General features: G+C 64.4%; 1 protein-coding gene across 2 annotated transcripts in view; it reads right to left on the bottom strand.

Annotated features, from left to right (window-relative positions):
• Nucleotides 1-24,572, bottom strand: part of LOC117645234 (basement membrane-specific heparan sulfate proteoglycan core protein-like) — a 110,967-nt gene that overhangs the window by 41,820 nt on the left and 44,575 nt on the right. The window contains exon 1 of one of the 2 annotated variants that reach the window (XM_034385293.1): nt 14,537-14,904. The exons of the other annotated variant lie outside the window; for it this stretch is intronic. Within the exon in view, the coding sequence (XP_034241184.1) occupies nt 14,537-14,621 (85 nt within the window). The 5' untranslated portion in view covers nt 14,622-14,904. Of the gene's footprint in view, nt 1-14,536; nt 14,905-24,572 lie in introns of those variants that run through there. 2 annotated transcript variants of the gene reach the window in all.

Raw genomic sequence — 24,572 nt, 5'->3', positions numbered from 1 at the left:
AAAACGTGCTTTTTTCAGACTGGGGGCCGGGGCACCGCCACAAGGAACTCGCTCGTTATTCGACTTGAGTCCAAACTTCGCGAAATATGATGCGTCTCGGGTCGTCTGCTGGCAAGGCTCGAATAAGCAAGGCGGGCCGGGCTGGCCGGACCAACACCAACATGGGCGTCGCGCGCACGCGTTCCGCGAACCCGCAGCAGCCGCAGCCATGCAAGCACCCAGTACAGTGTAAGCGGGCGTAAGGCACGCAGCCATTTGCATTGAATGCCACTCCACACTCTTTTTCGCGGACGGACGCGCTGCCGGAATGCGCTACGCGGCGCTGCGGTCCGCGGCGCGGAGGAGATTGTCACTGCGGTCGACATGACGCGCGTCGTCTGCTGGCCCGGCCACCGGGGTTCCGCGGCGTTCCGGCACAGTGCGAACGTTTTCCAATCCGTCGGCCCGTCGCTCCTTCCTCGCTCCTCGCGGCCGTGACGCCGTGACGGCGCCCTTGGCTGCGTCGCCCCATTAGTCGGAGACACGCGCAGAGCAGGCCGCCCAGCGCGCCGCCGAGGCATCACGCCGGACGGGGCCGCCGCGGCCGCCGCGGTGGTCGACGGGGAGGTGCAAGCCAACCGCGGCGGTCGATGGGGAGGTGCAAACCAGCCGCGGTGGTCGACGGGGAGGTGCAAACACCTCGCCGAACGGGTGGCGCTGGTCGACGCGGAGGTACACACGCCGCGCCGATCGCGCTTGGCGTGACGTCACCCTCGCCTACGACGGCGAGGGTTCGACGACCCGGTGCCGCGCACCTCACGCCCGCCACGGGATGGGCTACTACTGTCCTTTTTAGTGGTGCCATCTTGTCGAGCTGTGGTGGCGAAGCAAGCCGAATATGACTTCCGCTGCGAGGTGGGCCGACCAGGGCCGGTAACACTAGGGCGGGGCGCACTGAACGCCCACCGCCCGGTCAAGCACGGCCAGCAGGACTCGACATCCACACGACGCCTGGACTATCTGGAATGCCGTTTCGCGCAGTGTGTGCGCGGGCAGGTGCAGGGTGGGCAGCTCGCCTCGCAGAGTCACAGCGAGCCCGACCCGGCGGCAGGCAGGCCAGCCAGGCCACGCCGCTGTGTACAAAGGTGAAGAGCGTCCTCAGCCACCCCTCACCCCGAGCCGAGCCGAGCCAGGCCTGTGAGCCAGGCGACACCCCTGCCCCGAGTACACGCCCCAGCTCCTGGAATCCAGCGAAACGCGCCATTTTCGTTTTGTTTCCCGGGAACGGATCCGAAAATTACTCGATGACAGGGGCCCGCGTGGGTGCCTGCGCGTGGTCACGTGGTCACTCGGCCGCGCTGTCATCTTCCAGCAAGCCCCACCCTGCGCGGTTTTCAAACGCTGCACCGGAACAGGCGGGGGATTCCAGGGCGTCCCCTTCGCAAAAGCGCTGCAGCAAAGTCTGTCTCGTCCGAGGAGGAAGCGAAGACAAACCCACTCAGTCCTGCGACAGACTCTGGCACGCGCCTGCAGACTGCTCCGGAGATAAGAGTCGTTTTCGTCGCTGTCTCTCTCACATTCATAAAGCGTCGCGTAGGGGTGGGAGAGAGACAGAGCGACGAAAAAGACTGGGAATGAGCGCGCTGCAGGGCACACCCGCTGCCTGCCCGTCATCCCCGCTGTCATCCGTGAATCGACAAGCCAGCCGACACAAGGCGCGGATAATCCGCTCCGCCTTCTCATTCTCGCTGGCGCAGCGTCTCCCTCTTTCTCTGTCGATCTTGAACGGGGCATCGGCAGCCGATCGGACCGGCAGCACCACGCCCCCCGCACCACGGGCTTGTTGGTCGGTTCGACTGAGGCCGCTAATAATAATTCGATTGTCTGCCGCCTGCGGGCGCTAGGGGGCCAGGAGGGGGAAGGGGCAGCTGGCCACCTATGGGGGCCGGCCGGCATGGCAGTGGCAATGAAGGGGCCGCGATACGGAGGCAAAACAGTCAAGTCCCAAATTCCGACTGCGGCTCGTCAAGTCCTGGCTTCCTCAACTGGCCCTAGCCCCTAGCCCCCCCTGACAAAAATCAGCGCCACCCCGACGCGTCGACGCGCTCCGATACGCTACCGGGACGCCAGGCAATCTCACCCGAGCCAAACTAGGTTTGGCGTCCTCTCCGCGCGTCCACTCCGCCGGCCATATCCTCGGTAAACCGTTTGCGAGCCATCCCAATTTTTTTCGGGCACCACATTCCCGCACCTTTCACGTTCCTCTGTACATCGCGCAGCTGTTTTGCAGATTTATTTTTTTTGCCGCTCTAACGAACAACACGTGCCTCCCACCGGGCGGGTCAACGCCACTGTCGGTACGGGCAGCTGCCGACTGATCCCAAAGATCGCTCTCTGTCTCTCTCGCACTCCCACAACGCCCTATGAGTGTGAGAGAGACAGAGCGACGAAACCATCAGGCGGAATCAGGCGGACAAAAGGCGAAACGCTGCCGACTCGGCGGACAGCATGACGGCACCCTGGTTCGGGGCTCCGCGGAAGAGTCCAATGACTGGGAGCCCACTAGATGCCCAGCAGCGAGCAGCCGCCAAACATCTCCCGGAGCAGCGAGCGCTCTCGGAGAGGCGGCCGCAGCAATCACTGCGCATTGTAAGACTGTTCCCCCCAACCACCAATGACGATGACGTCACCAAACTAACCCCACCCCCTCCTTGCATATCCCGTATGCAGAGACTTTTCAGAAGTCTCCTCAGTGTCTCCTAAATGTAGCAGTTTCTACGACAAAGTGAGCCCGCTCTGACGCGACCCCACAAGGCCCCTCTAAGAGAAATGCCTTGTGTGTCTGTTGAACCGCGTCGTGCAAATACGGCGGCAAGCCTTCGCCGGCCTGGCCGGGCCAATCCCAACCCATCCTATTCGCACGTGCCGGGCCGGGCCGTGCCGTCAGCGAGAGTGACGGAGAGCGCGCGAGAGAGATGGCTTATCTTATCCGCGCCGGTGACGGGCAGGTTCACTGTCACGAGAATGTTTGCGTAAAGCGGCGTGTTCCGTATGCAGAAAAATCACGTGCGGGAACGAAAGGCACACACGGTGCGTGTTTTCCCGCGCCGATGAGCGCGTAGCGACGCGAGGATGGAGCCACTGTGGACGCGAAGATGGAGCCAAAGGGTTTCATTTCCCGCGAGTCCCCGTGCCCGTGCGTACGTTGGTTCGAGTCTCATTCGAAAACCGTTCGGAGGGCTGGCCTGCTTGCAAAACGTGGCGAAATATATTCTCGCAGAGTGCACTCGGCGTGTACTCGCTGCTCTGTGATAGGGAGGGACCTCTCGGCACGTGTCGCTGCACACACGGCCGGTCAATGCACTGCGAGTTTTCCTCTTCCCGCTGCACCCTGCACTCGAGTACGAGAGCGAGAGAGACAGGCGCCTAATCAGTGGAGGTGCTCTCGTTGAACGCGTCGCACTCGGAGAAAGTGCAGCCGCTATATCGGGCCAACAATCGTCGCGTTGGATTCACTCTGTCTCTCTCGCACCTTTACGGGACGCCCCATGAGTGCGAGAGAGACAGAGCGACGAAAACGTCTCCTGGGAATCAGTGTACTGCACTGCTTCTGGGGACTCGCCGGAGAGCCCGACCGCTTCTCCTTGCCGGAACGGACGAGAGGGGGCGCCGAGCGGCGAGAGAGACAGAAAGAGAAAGAGAGAGAGAGAGTCAGGTCATCAATCATGATTTCCAGGACCAATTTTCGGCGACCCGCGCGTCGCGCTGCGTTCTGCAGCGTCGCGGGGAGGTTGACAAGGTCGGGGGTGGAGTCCTAGTCCTAGGCGGAGCGAACCTAGTGCTAGCCCTGGCGGTAGCGGACTCACCAAGCACGCACGCTTTGCGGCGGAAACCGGCCAATATTTACCTGCAAACAGAAAGAGCAAAGATTAGTTGCCGAGTCGCTAATCAAGGGAGGCAGCCGGACAATGTCGACGCCGCGTGCCGCGTGCCACTGTAGAGCGTGCCGCTACAGTGTGCCGGTAGAGCGTGCCGCTACAGCGTGCGCGCCGCACCGGCGCGCCAGCCACCGTAGCCCCTGCGAGACAGTGGGTAGGCCTGCCCGCGGCGCGCGCACGCTCGACGGGACGGCCTGCCGGCAGCCGCAGGGGCTCCGCGGCCTCGGCGACGAGCGCGCCGACAGAGTCCCGGAGTCCGCTCCGCCCCAGGTCCCCGTTGGCCGTCTCGGTGCCCGTCCCGGAGTCCAGCCCCGTGTCCGCTGGCCGCGCAGGCCGCGCTGGCGACACGGCAAATCCATTTGGCCGGCAGGCTATCGGCTTGATGGCCGCACATCGGCGTGATAAGGGCTCGCCACGGTCGCGGCGAGTACTGTCGCTCTGTAGCCTCGCCTGTGCAGCGACTATGAAGCGACCGACGCGTGCGCGCGTGCGCCGACGGACAGCAGTCTTTTCACTTTTACTTTTGGCCGGTGTTGTGCCCCAGAGTCCGCCACCGTGACCCACTAGCCATCTCCTCTCCGAACGGCGAGGGGCTCAACCACTGTGGAAGCCCTGCCGCAGGGTCGGTGGATTAGGCAGGTAGGGTGAGGAGGGGTGCGGAGCACCGGCGGGCCGCTTTTCGGTCTCCACATTCCGAATGGCGAGGTATCCGGAAACAAAAACAGCAAACCGCAGCGAACCAATATAAACCCTTGACCTCGACGGGTTTTTACTACACTGGCCCGGGAAAACAGGCTAAATGCCGTTACCGCCAACTAATTTTGAAAAAAATCGATAATCTCTTTTCCCCGCGTCAGCCGTGTCGGCCGGGGCAGCCGCGCGATATAAAAGTTGCTCAATCAATAGGAATTACGTTTCTCATTATCACGGGATGTTGTGTTGGAAGTTTGGGCCCGGCTCGCCACGGCCGGGCCACAGTCGCGGCGAGTCCCCCGGGGAGGGGAGGGGGTGGATGGGACGCGGCCGAGCGGCAGCGCGAAAAATGCGCGGGAGTAAATCGGCTCAGGCTTGTTGTGGCGTCCTGGGCGTCCTCCAAATCGCAGCAGGGCAGTGGGCCGCGCCAAGGGGAGGAGTGGGGGTGGGGCGCAGACACAAGCCTGCAACCCCGCAAAAACGTCCTGTCAATACCCCGGCCACGCGCCAATCACGTGGAGTGGCTCGGGCGCGGGGTATGTCCTACCCGGTACTCCCCCTCCGCTCGGCAGCCGCAGGCAGTGCAGGCGGCAGCCTCCCCTCCAGCACCAAGTGGCGCCCCGGTTCGGCGTTCAGCGCGGCCGTCGGCACGGCGTTCATCGAGGAGGCGGCAGCACGTAACGCAATACTGCGCTCAATCAGCGCGAGCGAGACGAGCGAGACCAAGACCCCCATTAGGGCCTCCGTCACGCACCGCCGGGCCGCCCCGCCGCCCGCCTGCAGCCTCTAACGAGTGCATCTGCGTTCACGACGGGCTTAACCTGCTGCCGCTGGGCCCCGCCGTGGAGGGGGGCCCCGCCGTGGAGGGAGGGCGCGTCGGCGACATTGGCGCCGAACCGCGGGGCGCGATGCATAGAAAGGCCATTACCGATCGTTGCGACAATTAGGCCGGGCTCGGCGCGGCTCGGCACCGCCATTCATCGGCGGACCGGTGTCGTCGCCGACGCCGCAGGCGGGGCATCGCGAACCGCGGGCAGGGGCGTGGGTAGGGTAACGCGGCCTGCGCTGCTTCCAGACGTGAAGGGTCGCTTGCCCCGAAAAACGCCTTTGTTAGGAGGCCCTGTCTTGGTCCTGTCCACCTGCGCAGCGCGAGACACTGTCAGACACCCCGCTGGCCGGCCGGGCCCAGCCTGCCACAAAGGCAGTGCGTGAAGGCAAGCTCCAAGGATCTTTCTATTCAGCACTACCGCGAACATGAACATGCGCCGCGGGGCCGCGCTATTTTCGAGTGGCTAGAAGCGCGAGCGGCGCCGGCATGGATTTCGCTGAGGCGTTTGATGGATCGGAACGCCGTCCACGCCCGACGCCCCTCCCCCTCCCCGCCCGGCCGGCGAGTCGAGTATCGCCGCCTTGGTGCCGGGTGCTGTGACGCTCGGCAGGCCGCCGGGAACGGCCGGGAACCCACGCGCGGGCGCCGTCGGCGGCCTAGCCGGCCTAGCACCACGACGGCCTGGCGGGCCTCCTCAGGCACATTCCGTCCGAAGGCCCGAAGGCCCGAAGGCAGCCTTCAAGCTCTCGTCGGCCACTCTGCGAAGGGCCCCGCCGTTGCTGACGTCATGACCATCGGCCAGCTAGTCCGCCAGCCAGCCGCGCGTCCAGACACCCACACCGAGAGCCATTGGCCGCCGCATTGCCGCATTGGAATCGCCGCGTAAATAAACGCTCGAGAGCCTGAACAAATTCGCACGCGGCGCAGCATGGCAGTGTGCCGTCGTGTTCCCGGTGGCCGCCTCGGCGCCGGGGGGCCGGGAGGCCAAAAAGCCGGGACGACCGCGGAGCGCGGACAGGCAGCCGAAACGAAACGTCGAAACGTCGACACGGCGCGGTGCAGCAAAGTATTTTCTTCCGGCTCATTGTCGCCGCGCCGCTGCGCTATTCCTATTTTACTGCCGCCATGTTCATGTTTTCGGCGCTGTAAAAGTGACGCGGCGCCACAGCCATTAGCGCGCCGGGCCAAATGTCACATTTTCGTCAACGCGGGCCGCCTAGCCGCGCATGTCGCGGGGCTCCAGCCGCAGTTACGCGGGTCTGCCGAGGGCCAGCGCGAGTTTTAGTTCCCAGGAAGGACGCGGCTCGGCGCGGCGCGGCGCGGCGGGGAGGGTGAGGTCATCTCGTTACAGGCACAGTGTTCCTCGCGAAGGCCCTGGCCGAGGCCCTGGCCCTGCCGCCCTGCCGACGGCCTGCCCGCCTGCTGCTGACCAAACAGTTCGCGCTCTGCTCTGCCCCGCGACGCGAGCTTCTCTAAACACGCGAGCTGCTCGCTAACGCCCCGCCCCGCCCCGCCCCGCCCCGCGCGGCACGGCATGGCATCCGCGGACGAGAGCTAGCGGACGAGGGCGATGAAAAGCGGCGTCATCACCGCCGTGCCGCTCCATCGACGGCCGGCCCGGCCGGACTAGACAGTGACAGCGAAGGACTAGAGCGGCGCAACAAAAGGAAGAAATGAGAGAAAACAAAAAACACGGTGGTCTGCGCCTCCGCGGCGAAAAGGAGCCAGGAGGGCGCTGGCGGCGCGAAACGCCGCGTCCATAGCGGGATTGGGATTGTGACTGCCGAGACGCGGAAAAAGTGTTCACAAAGCCCAGCTAACCGAGCGAGCGAGGCGGGCCTTTCGGGCCTTTCCAGAACGGTGCGGCGCATCGGCAGCACCGTGTCAGGACCGCCCGCCGCGCCGCGTCCCGGTGCAGGCCATGCAGGCCGCCGCGGAGACGGGCAGACCACCGCCCAGAAGCCGCCGCGCACGCACCCGGAGCGAATCCGGAGAAATGAAAAACGTCTGCAGCCGGTGTGGTGCACTGCAGTGGCGGTACGACCAAGGCGGCCGCGTTCGCTCGGGACTGTCGACGGCGGCCCCCTGCACTGCACGTACGTCCGCGTCGTCCGTAAAACACGTAACACGGCGCACCTGGACGCGCCTTGTCTGTTTCGGCCGAGCCACTGGCTGGGCCGCGCTTTTTGGCCAACCCTTTTCGGCGGCGGTCCTTGGCGGTCCTTGGGCGTCACGGAACACTGGGGACGGCGATGGTGTCGACGGCGAGGCGGCGGCGCGTGGCGTCGCATTAGGCTAGGCGACAGCGAGGCACGGCGCGGACCTCGGCGGCGCGTCCTTCCGGCCTCGGGGCCTCGGGCCGCCTCTGGCCGCCTCGGGCACCACGCCGTGCTGCTTCGGGTACTGCTTGGCGGCGGCGGCGCGCGGAACCACGGCGGAAGGCAGCGACGCGCCGCGATCTCTTTTTAATGGGATGACCGGCCGAAAGGCAGCCATGAATAAAAACAGTTGGACGTAAAAAGGCCGGCCGAGTAAAAGCTTGCTAGAGAGATAAGTCATCTGCCCGGCACGGCCCGCTGCCTAAATGCGCGCGGCCCAGCGCGGCCGCCGCATCGTTCAGAGCGACGCGTCGCTGGCGCGTTTAGTTCGACACCCGCGGCCCTGTCCCCAGTCCTCGCCCCTCGCCGCCAAAACGTCCAAAATTTGGGCATTGAATCGGCGCCGTGACGGCGGGTTTCGCACCGCCGCCTCTTCGCAATGCGGACGGGACGCTCAAATCGTCGTTACTCTCCCAGTCCCCAGGCCCCAGTCCCTGGCCGCCGCCAAGGACACGACGCGCCCCGCCGCGCCCGCCACGTCCGCGGATCCAATTCGCATCGCCTCGCCGGGAGCAGTGCACTATGGCATCCGAGAGACCCCCTTCACTCCCCCCCTCGGCCCCCTCGGCTACCGACGCCGGGCGAGGGGGGCGGTGCGGGAGAGGTAAGCGCGCTCGCGGCACGGACGGCGAGGCGAGGCGGAGGGCCGCACCGCACGGCGTACTGGCCGCACCGTACTGGCCGTACCCATAGCCCATCAACAAGCCATCACGGCGTCTCGTCACGCTGATTTGTTCTCATGCGGGATGCATCGCGGCACCGCGGCACTAAAGGGCAGCAGGGACAAGTGGAGGGGGAAGGGAGGGGTACGGGCAGGACAGGACTGACGGAAAGGTCCGAAGGCCTCCTATTTTCAACCGGCTGGGCCCGATGTGCTCTCTGTTGCACGTGCGCGAGGAGGCGCGAACCGCCGTTCGAGCGAACGGCGAACGCACCCCCCGTGCTTTGAGGAGGCACAGTGGCACCGGGACGGCCGGCACGGCCGCGACGGCGCACCCCGGGGCGAGGCTAGAACGGCAAACGGGGTAAACATTCCCGACAGCGAACATCGGCGCGCTGCGCTGTCCCTGCACCCTGCCCTGCTAGGCGTCCTCGGCGTGCTCCCTTTGCACTGCATGCCGGGCCGCCGGCCGGCCGGCCACGCCTCGTCGCAGTCCAGACACTTGCATAAATACAGACACATCGCGATATGATGCCGCCGAGGGTCATCCAACGGCGGCGCGCCGGCCGGCCGTCTGGCGCGGTGATGCGCTCATGGAGAGGCCCCCCCCCCCCCGGCCGGCCTGCCACGCTCCACTACGCCTTTGACCGTCTTGATGGCGTACAATGTTGCTGCGAGGCGCACACGGCAGGCACTGAGGCACTCCTCCTATCCTCCCGCCTCTCGCCGTCCGAGTTCCTCGCCGGGCTGCGGAACGTCATCGCTATCGCAGCCGCCTCCCGCGGCACGCTTACAGTGCAGCGACAGAGGCGGAACGCGAAGTAATGGATCGGGGAGGAACTGCCGCGGGGTTGCTTGTGTTGGAACATCGGGCGAGCACATCCTCACCGCCCCACGGGGCGTACACGTCCAGCATTACGAAATCAGTGGTGTTGCTGTCAGTCAGGCCAGCCAGCCAGCCAGCCCGGGGCCACACCGACGCCTAAAAATGGAAGGAAGAAAAACCATGTGCGCGATGTCCGCGCGCAGCGGACTCTGACAAAAGTGAGGCCCTAAACACTTTGGAGGCGTGCATTTTAAAACGTGTCTGGCTTTTCTTTCCTTTCAGCGACGGGGCACTGGCACTGGCACCGCCGCCGCGATGGCGGAGTGACTGACAGCACACGGCACAGTGCGCCCGGCCTCCTCTAGTCGCCTCGTAAAGTTGGCACTACTGGGCGACGACGGCTACGACGGCGAAGCAGGCTGGCCGCCCTGCCCGCCCCGCGCGCAGGCCCGCGGACTTACTCTGGCGATAAATGGAATGGGCCCGGGATAAACAAACAGCCGTTGCAATGTGTGCGAACGACAGCCTAGAGCACAGCCCAAGCCTAGGCAGCTCCAATACCAACACGACGGCAATTAAAACTGCGGCGGCATTCGAACCCCGGCCCGCTGATTCAGTTTCGTCGCGCTCTCTCTCTCTCCGTCGCACTCACGGGGCGTCCCCTTGCGGTGCGAGAGAGACAGAGCGACGGAACGGCTCCCCGGAATCCAAGGAAGAAGACCTCGCGACCCCATTCGAACGGAAGGGTCGGGGGCTAGAGAGAGGCAAGGCCGGCAAGGGCGGCGGGACAATATCGTATGGAAAGTATATATCAAGCTAGACGAGGCTCGCGGCTCGCGGTTGGAGAGGCGGGGCGGGGCGGAGGCCCCGACGGCAAAGCACGGCCACGCCAAAGCAGGCAATGCGACGTGGCACGGAAGGCTGTGGGCCTTAAATTCTATTCCTGCACTATGCTTCGCCTTGCTACCCTGCGTCGCCCCGACTGCGTTCGAGTGCGTCGCCGCGGCGTCGCCTTGTCGTCCTTGCCGGGGAGGGGGCGGGGGAGGGGGGGGGGACGCCGCCCTAAACACGCGGCGCGAGGCGCGTGGCGCGGCACGGCGGCTCCGAACCATCACTCAACCAGGTAGCGGATGGCCACGGCGGCGGTGCCCCCGGTTGCCCCGATTCCCCACCACCGCCTTTGATAAATAAAAAGAAAGAGACAGGCAGCAGCGCCGCAGGCAAGGCAGGGCAAAGCGACGGATTACGGGCTTCCCCGCGAGCGCGGCGAGCGCGGCGTCTGCGCCTAGATAGGGCCAACCCATGCACCCCATCCAAGCGATCCGAGCGATCCGAGCCCACAGCCCCCCCACCACCCAAGTCGATTTCATAAAATTACTTCCCGAACGCGAATAGAACCCGCGTGCACAAAAGGCCCTGGCGCGCCCTGGCGGCAATGAAAGTCGTCCACGTCCAATAAAAGGCGGTTCGGTTCAGGGGGGGGGAGGCACAAAAGGAAACCCCCACCCCCGCGGGCCCCACGACAGCTGCCCAAACGGGGCGCGGGGCGAAGGTGGGCAGGGCGAAGGGGCATACTTGCTGAATCAAGTGAACACCACGCGGACCAACAGCAGACAAGCGGGGAGGATTAGCCAGCCGGGCCGGGGCAGAGCCAACCCGGCGGCAAGCACTGCATTTAGGGACTGCACTTGTGTGTGTGAGAGTGATGTGAGTGTAGTGTGCTCAGTGAGTCAAAGTCGCTCGCGGCGCCATCTTCAGGCGGCGACATTACCGCTGCCGGGCTGCGCCGCTGCGCCTCGGGCTCCGCCGCCTGTTGCAAGTGTACCCAAGGACGACTTATCAGCGGCAAGGCGGTGGCCCGGCGGCCCACGACCGAGCGGGCCCAGAGGGGCCTGCCTGCCGGGCCCCACCGGCCCCACCACTGCAGCGCCACCTCGTAAAAATTGCGCGAAGAGCTCAAGTGTGCCCTCGCCCGGGTGACGCGGCGACGCGGCGACGCGGTCAGGGAGCAGGCCGCATTGTGAAGGAGGGTAACGAGTAACGAGACTGGCGGACGAGTGAAGACGAAACCCCGAGAACGAAACGGCGAGCCCTTGGCAGTGTCGCAGAGTCGGGGTAGCTCAGCTCGGCGACAGATGGGAATGTCGTCCACGCTCGACGCGCCGCCGCCGCCATGCCGTGTCCGGTGGCGCTTGCTGCTTGCAGTGGGCCTCCGCGACGGCGGGGCCCCGTCGGGGTGAGGGACGGCGGGGACCTTGGAGGAGGGCCTGGCCGCCGGGCCGGAGGTGGTCGCCGTGGTGCGGTCAGACGTGTCGGCGGCGACAAAATAAGACACTCGATAGTCTGGGAGCACCGACAGCACAGCGAGAGAAGCCCTGCTGCCCGGCCCAGCATGCACGCCGAAGCGAACAAACCTGATTGGCTGAGCGACGCGACCACCTTGACAGCGACATCGAAAGTTATGCCGAATCGGCCATGTTCGGGGTGGCGGCCGATCCGGTAATCTCATGTCGGCGGGCAAATTAGGAGTAAAGGAGTCCCAAGGCCATCGCGGCCGCCCCGCGGTCGGGGCGCAACCCGCGGATAAGAGTTCAACAGCACCCATGTTGCGACAGGGCAGCAGGGCGCCCTAACCATCAAACGCCGTGCCGCCGCGCCGGTGTCGCGGCCAACACGAAGAAGGCCTGGTCGGCGTCCCGGATAACCCCGCGACCGCGAATTAAAGTCAATCAATAAAACGGCACGCGCTTATCTCTCGAGCGACAATGGGCGAAACACAGCGCACCCAGTCCGCGTCGTCCCCCCGCCGCGCCCCGCCGCACCCCGCCTGGCCGCGTCCGGTCGCGCTTCCGAGAAGCGGCGCATACCCGGCGGCAAATGACCGCGAAGGGAGGAAGGGAGCGCTGCGCCGCGCTGCGAGATTTCGCAGATGTCCGCCGGCGGCGCGGCGCGAACCGCCAACCGACGCGAACGTGAGGCCCGCCGACAACCAGGCATTCGAAACGCGAGACTTGGAGACATGGGCGACCAGACGGAATTTGGCCGCCAGGAAATCCACCAGGAAAAATAATAAGTCAGACATGGCCAGTATTTCTACACATTTGTTACCGCTTTGACAAACTTTGCTGCAATACAGCTCTCAAACTAAGGCGGCTAATCGCACTCCGTAACAAAGGTGTTCTAAAGGAAGGCCCAAAGAGTACCCACTCGTTGAGGGAGAACGATTAGCCGCCTTAGATTTAGACGCAGTGGCTGCCTAAAGTCAGGCCAAACCACGATTTCTACACATTTGTTACCGTTTTGACAAACTTTGCTGCAATACCGCTCCCAAACTAAGGTGGATAATCGCACTCCGTAACAAAGGTGTTCTAAAAGAAGGCCCAAAGAGTACCCACTCGTTGAGGGAGAACGATTAGCCGCCTTAGATTAGACGCAGTGGCTGCCTAAAGTCAGGCCAAACCACGATTTCTACACATTTGTTACCGTTTTGACAAACTTTGCTGCAATACCGCTCCCAAACTAAGGTGGATAATCGCACTCCGTAACAAAGGTGTTCTAAAGGAAGGCCCAAAGAGTACCCACTCGTTGAGGGAGAACGATTAGCCGCCTTAGATTAGACGCAGTGGCTGCCTAAAGTCAGGCCAAACGTCGATTTCTGCACATTTACCGTTTTGATCTAATTAGCGGACTGCTGATTTAAAGTTAACAGTTTTTAAAAATTACCGAAAAGTTATTTTTATTTTGCTTCTAATGATGCGCGGAAAAAACCTCATAGAATAACACGAAACGTCGACAATCCTGACAAAGGAAAGGCACGGTGCGCCAGACTGCACCCATCTAGGCAGGCCAGTGTCGAATGGCGCTTCTCAAAGGCGGCTCTCGTTCTGCGTATAAAGGAAAGGCGGTGAAAATAATGGAGACTCTGCGAAAATCCACCTCGGACACCGGGCGGGCCGCGCGACGCTGCAACGCCCTTGATCGTGCGATCCGAGTGCCGAATGCTGCACTCGGCGGTCGATAGGCTGTCGCTAATCAAATTGGCCCACTGGGATGCAGTGACCGACAGCGGTGCCACTCGAAAAAACAACAACAAACAAAATGAATACGCCACTTGCTGCAAATAATGCACGGGAAAAATCGAAGCCGACGCACTCTCTATTTTTTGCAAATCAGAGACAGCCGAGCTGGCGTGCGTTACAGCTTATCGCTGACGCAACGCCACCTGAAAATATTACGCGCCTGAGCTGCAACGCCCAGACGGAGGCGTACCCCCTTCCCTTTCCCCGGGAGGAGAGGGGGGAGGGTGTAGCGGAGTTGGTTGCAGTTCGTCACGAGCATTATGACTAGCGCCAGGAATAGCTATGTCCGGCTACTGTGTCACTACACCAATAATGCGACGGTGAAGGTGGGGAGGGGCGCGACTACCCTGAGCGGCGTATAGGTGCGCTCCCGGTAGTCACCACTCCCACGGCAGGTAGGAGGACCATGCTCGCTGCTCATGAACAGGAGCGACGCGAGGCGCAAGTCTACCCAATGCCGGCACTGGCGCGCGGCGGGCACGGCGGGCAAGGCGGCGGGGCCCGGTTTCAAAGCGGGGGTCTAAACAGCGCGACGACGGTGTGGTGTGTAGCGTTGAGTGGGGTTAGTTCCACCCGATCCGCCCCTTCTGAAAGGCGAAACGGGCGAAACGCCCCCGCGGGGGCCGAGTGGGGCGTGGCGGGGCGTGGCGGGGCGTGGCGGGGCGTGGCGGGGCGTGGCGGGGCGTGGCGGGGCGTGGCGGGGCGTGGCGGGGCGTGGCGGGGCGAGTGGGGCGTGGCGGGGCGTGGCGGGGCGTGGCGGGGCGTGGCGGGGCGTGGCGGGGCGTGGCGGGGCGTGGCGGGGCGTGGCGGGGCGTGGGGCCCCGGCAGGCAATGCGTCGGGGCAGCCACAGGTCGAGGCGCCGTCACTGGCCAGTCGGCCTGCAGCCGAACAAGGCTCTCGTCGCTGTCACTCTCCCACTCGGGGGGCGTTCCGAAGGGCAGCGAGGGAGACAGCGACGAATGACAGTGTGGGACCGCTCTGCTGGGGTGTACCCGCGGTGCTCGTACACTGACGTGAGCCCTGGCGAAAGTCCGAGGCGCTATCTGCTCCAAGGCAGCCAAGGCCAACGCACATCAATGAAAGGTTGGCCCCGCCACACTGTACAGGTTGGCTCGCGCGGAGGGCTTCCCCGCCCACCAGCACGAGGCTTACCTTGCGTCACGACGTGGCCGACGAGGGCGTGCAGCAGCACCAGCAGCAGCACGCGGTGCGTGCGCGCCGCGCGTAGGGCCGCCATGCGGTGCAGGGCGGTGCAGGGGCTCGCCCGGGATCAAAGTTCGCTCAAGTGGCGGCCAAGTTCGAAGGGCGACGACGTCTCCGGGATCGCACCGACGCACACTCACACACTCGCGCGCTCACTAGGTCTCCATCCTCATTGGCGGAACAAGCGGCCGTCCGCACTCAGACCTCTGCAAAAGGGCAGTCCATCTCACTCACCGACACGCCCTCTCCGTCGCACTGCCACACTGACGCACTCACGCACACTCACACACGCTCACACAAGGCAGCCGCAAGAAAGCAAGGTGTTATTTATCGGCAGTCCAAGACTTTGAGGCGGAGGGCGTCCCGCTCGTGCCGCCACCGCAAGCAGCCCGATGGCCCGGCCCGGCCCGGCCCGGGCCAACCGCCTTTGCCTTTGAGATTGCGCTGTATTCTGTTTCGCGCTCGCGCTCCTCTCCAAATAGAAAAGTCGCACATTAAACGCGCAGAGCCCCGCCCCGCCTTCGGACCCTCGGGGAAAGGCAACGGCAACGGCCGCACGTCAGGGCGGGCCGGGCCGGGCCGGGCCGCCGAGGCTGGCAGCCAAGCCAGCCAACGCGCTGCCTGCGACACCAGGCACAGGCCGACTAGACGGCATGCGTGAGGGCCCCGCGGCGCGGCGTGGAGGCACGGCGTAGAAGTCTCCGGCGCGCCCACGCCCAGACGAGAGGGCCCAGAGCGCGGCCGAAAAGCCGAAAACGGCACCGCGCTCCTCACACCGTTGTCCGCACGCCAACCCATACGAATGAGACTCGAGCTGATCCGTCGGGGATCGCGCACGCCCCGCGGAAGTGGTCCCGGGGCCAGCCGCGCGGGGCTCTGACTCCCCGACGGCGACGTCTACAGGGTGGCCCACGCGGACGCCGAGGCAGACGCCCGCCAGGTAGGCCGCACGCCGACAGGGCTGCGCGCGGGCAGCCTACCTCGCAGGCGGCGTGTCCCGGTGCTCGGCGACGGCGGTCGACGGCGTGCTCCTCGACGGCGAGCCGCTTGATCCTAGAGCGCGCCGCGGGGGCCGCCGTCGGCCAGCATTCCGAATCCGCATTAAACATGAGCAGAGCACGCGAGGCGCTCTAATTCCCCAGAACCTCAAACGGCAGGGCAACCATGACGGCCTCTGTGAGGTCAACGCACAACCCCCTGGGGGCCGAGCGGCCTGGGGCCTGCGGCTCGGCACCGCTCATCTCCTCCTCCCCGGCCTCTGCCTCTCGCACCCCAATCAGGGGCAAGCAAGCGCGAACGGACGGAGCGGCCATCCCAGGGGCTATCTGCCCAGTCAGCCCGGCCGGTCAGCCCGGTCAGGGATCACGACGCGGAAAATAAAAACGGCGCGGCGGTTCGACCAGTGTACACCTTGGTACAGTGGCGGGGCGGGGCGGAGGCACACTGCTTTGCGGAGCGTGTGACTTTTCTGCAGCTACCCGGACTACTCGGACCCGTAAATAAGGAACAACAAGCCGGCCCAGCCCGTCCGGCCGGCCGCCTAATTGCGTTATGGCGTCGGGGCGGCGGAGTCTCGGAGTCGCGGACCGCGGTCCGGGTCGCCCATCAATCTCTTAACTTGGACACGGCTTCGACGGCATCGACACTCGTCGCCTTCCCTCCAACTCGGTCACCAGCGCGGCCGGCCGCCCCGCCCCGCCCCGCCCCGCCCCGCCCCGCCACGCCCCGCCCCGCCCCGCCCCGCCACGCCCCGCCCCGCCCCGCCGCGCCCCGCCACTCCCGCGATCAATCTTAATAATAAACTCGGGCCGGCGAATAACAAAGATAATAAAGAAAACAAGGCGCCGGGAAAAGGAGAAAAATGAGGAGCGAAACGAGAAGAGCAACAAACGCAGATGTCACTCGAGAGATGTAATTCGAGCAGGCGGCGGCAACGACTCGCCCGACTCGCCTCGAAGCGAACGAGAACAAGCGGCACCTACACTGGCACGGATGCACGCACGCGGACACTGCCACTCCACTGCGGCGGCTCACTTCGTCACTAATTTTAAGGACATGGAACGCCCTTTATCTTTGTAATACTTGCCTTTATGTGACACCTTTGCTTGCCTGAGAAATCCTTGCACATACACACACAAGCGCACGCAGACACACACACACACACACACACTCGGAGAGGGGTTGTCGGTAGTGGTCCTTGCCTGTCCGCCGCTGGCCGCGGGCCCTGACAGACCCTCTCACTGCACTTCCAACGCGCGCACGCACACACGCACACACGCCGCGCGGCGCGGTGCCCACTGCCGGGTAGTTCGGATCGGTTCGGACCGGTTCGGGGGGGTGTTCGGAACAATGAGATCGGATCCTCCGGAGGGTCCGTCGTCGCCCGCGGTCGCGTCCGGACTGCGGATGGGCCTGGGCCTGGCCTGGCCGGGCGCGCTCCTGCTGGGGCCTCGCCGCCGCGCCGCGCGCCTCGCCGAGCCCAGCGGCCCCCCCGCCCCGCCCCGCCGCGCCCCGCCGGTAAGCCCCTCCTCTAGCGCGGCCAACGCGGTGCCCCCCCCCCCCTCCCGCGTCCCCACCATGCAAAACCGCCACCCTACACTTGACCACGGGGAAGCACCAGAAGCGTTACGTCCTGGCGGTCTTGGCCTGTCCCCGCGCCGCGGGGTTCGGGGTTCATTCAGGGTTCGGGGTTCCCAGTCAGGCCGAGTCAGGCTCTGCGGGGCATCAGGGCTGTCGTGTGACATTCATTATTGCAGTGCCACTGTGATATTCGCACGGCCGTCAGAAGCATTGGCACACTGCGAAAAAAGGAGGATGCCAAAAGTCGGAGTCTTTTCCCGCGTTCGTTTTCAGTATTTGGTCGTATCGACTGAAAATACGCAGCTTTTGCTTCGAATCTCACTGAGCCGTGAGCTGATGTCATCCTGGCCGCTGCCGCACCGACTTCGAGTCGCTGGCCGCGTGACTCTCATTGGGTGAGGCACACCCGGAAACCAGGTTGGCACTCGCGACACTCGAAAACAGCCAGGCTGACTCAGCCCGCCCGGGCACGTCTCCTCCGATTCCATTCGGCCACAAAGAAGTCATCGAACCAGAAGCCAGCCTGGCGGGTAGGCCGCCGCGAGGCACGGGTGCGTGCGGGTTGCCAACTCACCAGGCGTTTCCCTGGGTTCCCCCGAATCCGCGCGCGCCGCGCTATTGCCGCCACCCACATGCTCCGCTATCTCGCCATCTGCGGCCTCCGCCAAGATTAGCGACGGGCGACAGTGGTACAGTCAGGTGCGTGCGGCCGCTATCACTGCCGGCACCGCGGGTACAGGCAGTGCCAAAAGGCGCAAGGCCCAATCAATTCGGGGCGGGGCGCGGGGGCGAAGTAGCCATTTGGAGGCTGATGTCAGTCAAGTGAATGGGCGGAGTGGCGTCAATACGCTCATGTGTTGGCGCCACCGGCCGGCGGCAAGCGATTCAGGGGCGTCGCTTCGTCGCTCCGTCCCTGTCCCTCTCACGACTCCCTCCGTTAGAGTGCGACAGAGACGGAGGGTGAGTCACTCGGCAGCAGCCGCGCGGCCACGCGGCCGCGGGTCAGGCGCGGGGTCGGCGAGGGACATCAGTCAGCCTGAGGGCCACTGCACTACTGCACTTCCCTGCAGGCGGCGCTGTCTCCGTCGCACTAAGGGGACGGCCTGTGCGGGTGCGAGAGAGACAGCGACTCTTGGAAACGTCTTGGCGCCTTCCTCGGACGGTCGCTTGGCGATGCTGACCCAACGGCCTCGAGGGCGTACAGTTCCCCCTGAGCGACCCAAAAGTCGAACACTTCACCCGGCTGCTGCTGAGACACCAAGGCGGGGACGCGAGGCCGCTTCCTGCCCGTCTCTGTCACGTCCTCCGTGACGGAGTCCGTGACGCTGTGACCGAGACCAGAGACGCGCATCCCCGCGCTGTCAGCCCCATCCATTCATATGTAAAGCCCCTACACTGGCCGGGCAGCGCGGCTGGCAGCGTAGCAGCAGCCGGCATGCAGCGCACCGCACCAGCACAGCGGCGCAGCCCCTAATCTAATCTAGAGGCCCATCCCGAGGTATTTCAGCCTCAGTCAGGAAAGCACAGAGTGCCCGCCCCGCCCCGCCCCGTACTCAGATTTTTAGTGCGTGGCCTGCCTCCGGGGGTTGCGGGGCGGGGCGGGCACAGGCCTCGCTGTGGCTCTCTCTCTGTGTCGCGGCAAACGGATCAGACTCCCTAAACCTCGGAATCCACGAAAAATCGCAGCCAGACGTGTGCCAAAATCCGGTGGCGCTGATGGCGGTCAAGGCCGTCGTCGTCATCACGTCCAGCCGGTTCCGACAAAGGCCAAAGGCCTATGCTGATTGGAGGTCGCCAAGGACGCGTCGCCGGCCCCGAGGACGCCGTCGACGCCCCGGCACTCCAGAATGTTGCAAAGGGGTTCTATTCTCGGTCCGTGCGCTCGGCCAGCCACCGCGCGGCGCGGCGCGGCTCGACGCGGCCAGGTCGTAAACGAGTGTCCGTGGTAATCAGGGGCGCGTGGGCGGGGCGGGGCGTGGCGCGCGCGGAGGCACGCCGCGGGTGCGCGTCGACAAACTACAAAGTCCAAATCGCACCCCGCGTATCGCGCGCCTCGCAGCGCGTTTTGAGTGCACACGGGGGTTATTTTAACAGCTCCATGCCTTCGATTCGCCAGCCGGCCGCCGGACCTAGCCTCTAGCCATCCCGTCTGAAAGCCGAGCCGAGCCGAGCGGCCGAGGCGAGCAGTAAAATCAAGGACACGGCGGCGGCGGCGCGGCGGCGCCAGCCCTGGCCACCCGCAAGGCAGCAAGGCCGCAAGGCCAGCAAGGCCGCAACACAAGCAAAGACCCGAGATTTTTAAGAGCGCGAAACACAGGCAGCGGCGTCTCGCGTCTTCTGCTCCACTTTTCCACGTCCACTTCAAACGCCCGGCTCGCGAGACGAATAAAAATAGGGCGGAAACGCCAGGAGGAGCAGTTCGGGCCGCGTTTGAAATTTGCTTTACGAGATTTGGCGCGGTATCCGATCCTGCTCGCAAACACAAAACGGGAAGGAGAGAAAAATGAGCGAGAAAGACGGAAGGAGGGGGAGACCGCGGGGCGGGCGGCGTTCGCTGTGATTGGTGGGCTGGGCGTTGGAGCGCGTTGGAGCGCGTTGGAGCCAGTTCAGCCTCGTTGGCGGGCTAGAGCGTGGCGGCCGGGCACGGCCGGGCACGGCGCCACCCGGGACGCGCGGGACCGGCCTACACTAGCTCCGTACATAACTGTCGCCGAGGTTATTGAATTTAAGCGAAATATGTACACGACCATCTCCCGGCCGGGGCCGCGCGGCCACCCGTATCGCCAATCTAGTCTATTTTGGCCAATTGCGAGCGCGTCGGCGCCGAGGTGCGGAGGCCGCCGCCTAACTTGATCAAGGCACGCGTGCTGAGGTGGGAGTCCCGGCTGGAAAGTCGGTCCGCTCTGGCGGAGAGAGGGCCAGCCGCAGTGCCCGCTGCCGGGGTCCACGGCCCGTGAAATTGACGGGGCTTTCTTCGAGCTTCAAAGTCAAGGTCGGTGGGTCGCGCGGAGGCCGCGGTGGCCCGGCGAAACGACACGCCCCTGCGCCGACACGTTACGTCTGGGTCGGCCTGACGGCCTGACGGCCTGCGCTGTTGATGAAGCGCGAGGGCGCGGCCGCTCCGTGAGTCCGGGTGAGGTCATGGTTGGACACGGCCAGGGCATTGGGTGGCAGCGCGGCCAGCGCCGTGGGCCGTGAGCTCACGGGGCACTTTCGTACACCACGCCTCTTCTCTTCCGAGGAACACCGCCGAAGAGGATCGGAGTGACCCGGCCGGGACGCTGACGTGAACGCGGTGCGGTGGCTACTTCACAGTGGCGTTTCCTGTGAAGCGAGCCCCGCAGAGCGTCTCCAGCGGACTCCAGGTCGGCGTCGTGGAGGCCGAGGCCCAGGCCCGGCCAGCCCGCGGCCTTCTCGCCGAAACGCTGAACGCTGCGCCCGACAACACGCGTTAAGGTCTCTGACGACTCAAACTGCGCACGCGGCGTTTCACGAACACGTCCCACCGTCTGCGAGTTCCCTACTCGATGCCAGGCGATGCCGCGTACGAGGAACGGCTTCGAATAAATCAAACCTCTGCATAAACATTGCAATAATTTCGCAACCGCAGACTGATCACCGAGACGCGCCTGCCTGGCTGCCGCCGCGGTGCAGGACGGAAGGGCAGGTGTGCCAAGTCGAGGAGAGCGAGAGAGACAGAGAAGCAGATTATGACAGAGATGAGAGAGGCGGATAAGCATTGAGCGACACAGCTCGACATGCTCGCTCCGCTGCCGTGGCCTGGCCGTGCCTGTTCGGCTCGTAGCGTGGCGTGGCGGAGTGTAGGCAAAAGGAAGAGGCACTGGAAGATGTTCTCTGATTCTGCCCGAGCACTGGCCGGGCCGAGCCTTCGACACAGCGCAGGGCAGTGATGTTCTTTTGAACTAGAGGACCTTCGGGGCGGCTAAGCTCATAATTTCGGCACCCAGGAAGTTCAGAAGGTTCTTCTAAACTCGATTCGAGGAGTGCGGAGGACGCGTCCAGTTTTCTGACCGCCTCCACCCGTCTTCTGGCGAATCCACTGCGCGCCTGGGCGGGGCACTGCAAAAGCGACGCGGCAAGTGGTTGGCCGGACAAGGGATGAGGTGACGACGACTGCGGCACTGCGGCGAGTGTCAAACGACAGTCCATGATAATTTATGGGCGTGACGTCACTCGGCGAATCGGCCAGTCCAAGGCGAGGCGTGCCGCCGAGGCGCGCCAAGGCGGGGTGGTGCAGTGTGGTGGTGTCGCGGCTCCACTGCAATTGAACCCAGGGTTTGCCGCTCGCCGCGCTCGGCTCGGCGGCACCAGGAAACCCGGCCGAACGGGACGGAGCCTTGGCGTCCGCCGCGTCCGCGCCCGCGGAGGAAAGGACGCGTGCCTTCCCTCCGTGGCGGCGAGGACCAAGGCGAGGACCGCCATGCCGGTCCACTCATCGGAGTGCGGGGCACGCGCCCTGCATGACGTCACGTCGCACGCCTCCCGCGGGGCGGGGGAAGCATAACTCACACATCGACACCTGCTTTGTTCCGCCAGGAAAAGAACGGGGCTGCACTCACGGTGCTGCATGACAAGTCCTGCAGCATCACTGTCTGTCTGTCTGTCTGTCCACGGCAAGGTGGCCTCGTTATCACAGCGAATCTCGCCCCCTCCTATATTTATCGACAGCATCGCCCCCCCCCCTCCCTTTCCTCCTCGGAGCGACGCCCTGTCGCGAAGAAAGCGCGCCAAAGCGGGGCGATGCTGCGCGATGCTGCGCGAAGCTGAGTGCGAATAACGCGGAAGCGCTTTCGCCGCAGTAATGGTGTTTGTCGCCGCACTGCGAATAACGAATAACGAACTGCCAATTGCCGGAGCACATGCGCAACGAGGGCGTTTCGCCGCCGCCCGGGGAAACGACCCCACGCCACTGCCAACAAAAGCAATTTTGAGTTGTTTTTATTTAGTTATGTATTTAAACGCTAGCCGGAGCGGGCGCGCTCTGATTGCTGTGCACGACAAAGTGGCGAAGGTTCGCGCGACGCTCGGGGCGCGAAAGCAGGAAGCCGGCTCGCCTTCCGAGCGCGAAGCGTGAAGCGTGACAGCCGCGGTCCGTTCCGAGACTCGATCCACGACGCCAATACTTGCAGTGGCGGGGCCGGCGGGGCACGGCCGGCACGGGATAGGCGAGTGTAGCGCCCGAGGCCCGCGGTCGTGGTCACACGACGCGGCCAAGGCGTCGAGGCTCCGGCTCCAGCGGCGGCACCACAGAGAAAGAGTGAGTGTGTGTGTGTGTAAGAGAGAGAGAGATAAGACGCAGCTTTGAGGAAGATTAGCCCTACAGTGATACAGACTCACACCTCTGGCGTCCATAGGCCGCCGAAAAAGGAATGACACAAGCACCGTGATCTCGCATACAGTGCCGCACACGCACACACACACGTAGGTGGGCGACGACAATCACAGATTCCATCCGTGACACCTTTGAGTCTTCCCGGTCCCCGACCGCGAGTGCGCGAGGTCAGGGAGGCAGGGTCAGAGTGCGCCGCGACGCGCGCCACCCAAGTCGCGTGGCACTGCACGCCGGTGCACGGGCCGAGGGCGCAAAAAATAATAATAATAATAATGAGCAAACAGAAATAAATACACAGAAAAGGTCAGAAAGCAAGTGAGGCTAGTGATGATTGATTTGTCGGAGCGAGCCGCGGCAAATACCGACCCGACAAGAAAGATTAAAGCGACGTCGTTTACGCCCCACCGCAAGTCTATTCACACACACACACACGCGCGCGCGCGCGCGCTCGGTCCGAAATGCGCTTATGATGCGCCACGCCACGCCACGCCCCCTCCCATTGGCACGGTGCGACGCGCGGTCCGCGTGGACGGCGATTCGGCGATAGGGAAGTCCGCGCGGCTGGCCGGCCGGGGTACACACATACACTGCCGATACTGCCGCTGTGACGACCACGGCCGCGGGGTGAACCACCTGGCTTGCCTAAGGGAGGGGGGCGCATAGAGGGCAGGGGCAGATCAGGGATCAAATTTGGGTGCTGAAGTTACTATACCCCACGTGGGGTGCCTGGAAGTCCCACAGCGATCGCGGGGCCGCGGGGCGGCGGGCATCTGGGCCAAGGAGAGGGATGCCCCGAGTCCACACGCAGTCGCGCTTTGTCTTCGAGTTCCGGTCTTCCGGTGGACGCGTTTCCGGCATTCGTTTCCTGTGTTCGTTTTCCGGGCGCCTTGCCGCGCAACGTCCTCACTGATTGATGGCGTAGGCGGACTCCTGGTGCAGGAGGAGGTGAGTTCGAATTTCGAGGTGCATCTCAGGCGGAAAGAATTCACGACTCCCGGACAGCACACCGGCATGTAGAGCAGCGAAGAGATTACACAAACTACGAAAACGATCGGAAAGTCGTTGCGGGCGGGCGACCCTCCGCCTCCACACCAACCCCTGATGACTGGCGGCGGAGTCTAGGCGCGGCACGCCGGGGCTGGCGGCCTGGCGGGGCTGGCGGGGCTGGCAGCCGGCCGGCAGGGCCTTAATGCGTCCGTGTCGGTCGCGGATCACGCCGTCCGCATCTGGACGAGGCGGCGTTACAACACGTGCTGCCAGATAGCATCATTATGGCGGCGCGGCCCGGGCGTGCGAGTGTGTGCGTGCGCGCGAGCATGCGCGCGCGTGTGGGTGCGACTGGGACGCACAGAGACGCCCAGAATGTTTCGGTGTTGTTATAATCGCCGCATGCCTGTAGCGGCACGATCGGACCGCCGCGATTAATACCGCGAACGGCACCTGCGAGCGGGGAGGCGGAGAGGGTGCGGGAGGAGAAGAAGGAGCAGGAGGAGAGGAAGAAGAGGCGTGCGCGGCAAGACAGGTAGCCGACGACGGCGGCGGCAAAATAAGCACTCATCTCGCGTGGGAGGAGCAGCAGCAGCTCGACCTCAATGACGACGGGCCGATCCGATCGCTCGATTCCTCTGGCGCCAAATAATGCATCACTTGGAGACGCGATATGCAGTGCGGCGGGGCGGGGCGGGGCGCGGCGTCGCGCGGTTGGCCGCGTCGTTAACGCACTTAATAATCGTCCAGGCTTTATGGCACTACACCCAATCGTCCCCAGAGGCGCCGCGACGCTCTGTGAGTGTGTGTGTGTGTGTGTGTGTGTGTGTGTGTGTGTGTGTGTGTGTGTGTGTGCGTAAGTGTGTGTGGCTTGCATAGCGTGACGGGACGCCGGACACATTGAAGCAGAACGGAATAATAACAGCCATGGCGAGTAATAAGCGGATCGCATTGTAAATAGACAGCCAATGAAGCGGGCGGACGGACGGACGGACGGGCAAACAAACGGACGGCCGGGCGGACCTGCCGCTTCCTCACTGCGACGCGCGGCGACGGCGGCGACGC

Source organism: Thrips palmi, unplaced genomic scaffold, assembly GCF_012932325.1.
Source record: "Thrips palmi isolate BJ-2018 unplaced genomic scaffold, TpBJ-2018v1 HiC_scaffold_1, whole genome shotgun sequence".
Taxonomy (NCBI): Eukaryota; Metazoa; Arthropoda; class Insecta; order Thysanoptera; family Thripidae; genus Thrips; species Thrips palmi.
Note: the sequence above shows the minus strand (reverse complement) of the source record. Positions and strands in the feature narration are given on the sequence as shown.